Here is a 4,261-nt window from a genome sequence, read left to right on the forward strand (position 1 = left end):
GGATCTAATTGTTAACCGGGATATGAAGTCGGTTTCAAATATGCAATATGAATATTTATTCAGATTTTTATTAAACTCAGCTGTTGGTTTCAGAAGTTTGACTTATATTAAACATAATAGAGAAAACTACGCCTGGTGACGGGGTAATTGCCCAATTCTAGATTATTACTTTTGCTTTTACATTTGTAATGAGGGAAATCACAACTCATGAGCTCAACTATATTTTCAGATAAAGTGTTAATGTTTGGCAATATGTTGTATTACCCCTAAAAGTTGAGTATGAATAAAGTGTTTAAACCCAAATAAATTGGAGTCTTTCACTTTTACATATATTTATTTCTTTAAAAAATGTGTTAAAAAGACATGATTTTGTAACTATAGAGAAATAGCTATTAGTTTATTAGTATAGTTTTTCAATATTTCAGTCGTTTTCTTATAGAAAACAATTTGATAACTAAACTTCAATAAAAAAAGTGGGAAATTATTTAAGCACTTGTATTTTACAGTAATTTTTCATGTTTATTTTGAATAATATTACAGACTAATTAGTTTTAATATACAATTGGACATTTTCTATTGCAATTCTTCCTGAAACCATCCTCCATATTGGCTTTTCTTTGAACTTTTACAGCTTTCAGCTGAGAATTTGTTCTTCCTTCATGAGAGTTATTACGAAAAAAAAAAAAAGACAAGTGATTCCAGTCAAGAAAGGACATTTTATTTATTTTATTTTATTGTCTGTTCCAACAGGAAAAAGTGAACACAAGTTTAAAAGCAGCTTAAATAGATCAGAACAGAATGGGGAACTTAGTGTTAATAAAGCAGCTCTGAAGGAAACAAAATTGAACATTTAAACTCATCAGAAAAACATTCACTAAAGAATAATAAACAAAGGCTTTATTTCACAGCAGATGGATCCTGTCCAACTAACTGCTGGGATGGAAACAAACAGGCTTCAGGACACATTTCCTTTCATCCTGTTGGTAAAACTTTTAGATTACGGACAAAAAATTCATTCTGGTAGCAACTTCGTGTCGCCTCCTTCCGTCATAAATGTGTGATCAGAGCGTCTTATGTTAAATTGATATGGCACACAGACATTTTGGACTGAATGAGTGGATGGGAACAATGTTTTGATCATCAGTGGCCCTAGTAAGTAATGCAGTGTTTCTGTTTTGTGACCTAAAGAGATTAAAAAATCCAGCCTGATCAGAATCGGATTCTTTTCTGGTGTAAACACAGTCCGAAATCAGGTTTTAAAGCAGCGTTAGGTTATTAAACAACCAGATTCATACAAATTCAGTCCAACTCCTGGTGAACTGAGCCAGGATCAGAGTTTAATGTGAACCAGGATCAGTTTAGTCCCTCGTTTTATCCAAACTCTCTGTGTGTGACCGTGATAAGTCTTCCCATGTCTGTGGGAAACATTTAACACTGATCCAGGGTCAAAGGTCAACTGAAATCTAACTGATCTGGGTCTGAAGGTGCAGATCAGGGGTTAGTGGTCAAGGGATCTTGGGCTGGGCTGGGTTCAGGCTCAGGTAGTTTCAGAGCAGCAGGCTGAGGTCGGCCAGCAGAGCGTCCACGTCACCGATGGGAGCCCTCCAGTAGTTAAAGGAGGAAAACTCGACCAGCTCACCCTGTTAGGAGGGAGGAAACAGTTCTATTTACAGACCCAAAAAAAGAACAACGTCACAGCAAACAAAAATTCAGGTTGTCGCTTAACGAAGTCTGCATTTTAAATAAGGACTGAGAAAGCAAATGTGTCACCTGCTCTTGCGGACTCCTCAGCTGGGACGTCTTGTCTTTTGTTTTGCTGCCGCTGATCGGCTGACCGTCAGTCAGACCCAGGTCCTCCAGCTCGGACAGGTCGACGACCGGGATGGGCTGCCTCCAGAACAGGAAGGAGTCGTACTGGCTGTGGGATTTCTCCATCATGCCAAGAGTCTGAAATGAGAAAGAGAAGCACAAACCTGCAAACTATCTGGCACCAACCACGGCTGGACGGAGCGCTTTTACCTACACTGTGTTTGTATATCTGATTGAAATACTTTCATGTTGATATAATTAAATGCAAGTGATATCTGATCTGAGGAAACCCAGGATTAAAATCTGGTGAGGCCCCATCTGGTGGAGCAGACACCAGCTAATGAGCAATGTGAAATATCAGCTGATAATTAATGGACAGAGAGGAGGTTTATCTGGGTCACTTTTTTACGCCGATTAGTCGATTATAATAGACGATTTCATGATGAAATGGATGATTGGCTGCAGGCGCACAGAGTCTGATTCTTTCTCAGGGGGTGTGGTTCCGGTCCAGCATCAGTTATCTTTCAGGGGAATGATGCGGATTGTACCTGAGACTCCAAACAGAAACGGAGACCTGTTCATCGTGTCTCAGCAGACTGAAATAAACCTGCCACCAAACCCCATTTATATTTCTGCGCATTTTATTTTGGGCTGCTTTTATTCTGGGACGCGGATCCCGAGAAGTCGGCCTGGTTTCTGCGGACAACTGGTGGCCTACATGGCGATGAATAACAAATGTGTGATTTAATATGTGTGGCCAGTATTCGTGTTGGGACTATTGATTATTGTATATATATTTTTTGCGACAGGGGAGCATCAGCCCGAGTTTGAGGCGTTGGCCGGAGCTCAGGCGCAGAATAAAATACAACCACTCATCAAATATAGGACATATATATAGGCCAAGTGACGAATACAAATAATAATAGTGATAGCAAAAAACGACACCAGATATCAAATAGCTATTTTAGTATTTAATGAGCGTCTGACCCGTTTCTGGTTTTAAACGAGAATCATTACAAAACGAAGAAGAAGAAGCATCAAAGTGAAAATGACGCAGCTTTACCTGGTTATCTATCAGAATGCTTCCGATGTGGAAATAAAACAGGATTTTTGGGATTTCCCTCTTTGTTCAGCTGTTTTTTGATGCAGGTGGATCAGATGGTCCTTCTGATGCGTTGCCGCAGGTCAAATGAGCTCAAAGCTCAGTTAATAGCCCCTTACTTCCTGTTCCTCATTTAGAAATAAAGGTCCGTGTTTATGGAAGAGTTGTCATCCTATACATCGTTTATTTCCTATTATGGTTTGAAACAGTCTATTTTTATGGCAAAGCTTATGTGAAATTTAGTTTTATACCACCATCTTCATGAGGACTCCCTGGAAGAAGACTGTGGTATCTCAATAGGATTTTCTTGGATAAATAAAGAAACGATAATATCATTGATGACAGAAGAACAAGCAAACAGAGGTTAGTGGCAAAAACTAAATTATTATTATGTCAGTAGAGCCTTATGACAAATCAGGATATTTTTTTTTACTTTGCAGCATCTTATAGATCATGGTAATAATCCAAATTATATCTGACTTTTTCTCCCTTTGCAGCGATACTTGAATATGTTGTCATTTCCTAACATCCTTTCACAAAATAGTGCACTTTATTTGGAAAGAGACACACATTTCCGGTGTTTGACTCGCACTAAGAACTTTACGATGACATGCACTTACAGACACATACACACACACTGTGGTTTGTGCCATTCTAGGTTTTAAAAAAAACCTGTGAATATACAAAATGTTGGTGTTTTTCCCAAATAAATAACCTCAGATCCTATTGACAGTAAATACATAAATAAATGGACACGACATTCATGCACGTTTTCTTTTCTTTTTGCTTATGTCGTACTCAGCGAGGGACAAAAAGAATCGCCACAAATCCTCATGAAATGCTGATAAACAGAGAGCTAAATATCTGCAGCAGTAAAAGTTACATCCAAAGATGTCGGCAATGTTTTGGATCAACAGGGGGCGCTGTTTGATTGAACAAACACGGTCTGAATCAGCTTACACACATCTATCTATAAAATTTCATCACCAAAAAAAACCCCCAAACTCTAATTTTAGTCTGGTGGTGGAAGAGAAAAAAATTCAGCTTGTAAGACCCTGGTTTTGTGTACAACTTCAGATTCAACAATTAAAAATAACAAAGCAATTTTTTATGCAAAAAGTTAAACATTCAACAGTTTCAGCCTGTTAAATGAGACACAAAAACATCTATCTTTAGCCCTGTTATTTATAGTTCCTGGTGCGTCCTGTAAAGCTGACCGTGTGATGGCCTTCCCCTGCAGGCAGGGGGCGCTGTTTGGCTGCACAGGAACACAAAGAGGGAGGGAGAAGGGAGAAAAATGAAGTTCTTTTGAAAGAAAAGAGGATGGATTTCCTGTTTGGAGCCACACCT

General features: G+C 38.7%; 1 protein-coding gene across 1 annotated transcript; it reads right to left on the minus strand.

Annotated features, from left to right (window-relative positions):
- Positions 1-702: 702 nt before the first annotated feature.
- On the minus strand, positions 703-3,009 carry mllt11 (MLLT11 transcription factor 7 cofactor). The gene is made up of 3 exons (XM_075449446.1): positions 2,873-3,009; positions 1,771-1,947; positions 703-1,640 (listed from the first exon to the last, which is right to left on the minus strand). Exons 2-3 carry the CDS (start codon positions 1,936-1,938, stop codon positions 1,548-1,550), a joined length of 261 nt encoding a protein of 86 aa, XP_075305561.1. The 5' UTR covers positions 1,939-1,947; positions 2,873-3,009; the 3' UTR covers positions 703-1,547.
- Between the last annotated feature and the right edge of the window lie 1,252 nt (positions 3,010-4,261).

Source organism: Odontesthes bonariensis, chromosome 18 (assembly GCF_027942865.1).
Source record: "Odontesthes bonariensis isolate fOdoBon6 chromosome 18, fOdoBon6.hap1, whole genome shotgun sequence".
NCBI lineage: Eukaryota > Metazoa > Chordata > Actinopteri > Atheriniformes > Atherinopsidae > Odontesthes > Odontesthes bonariensis.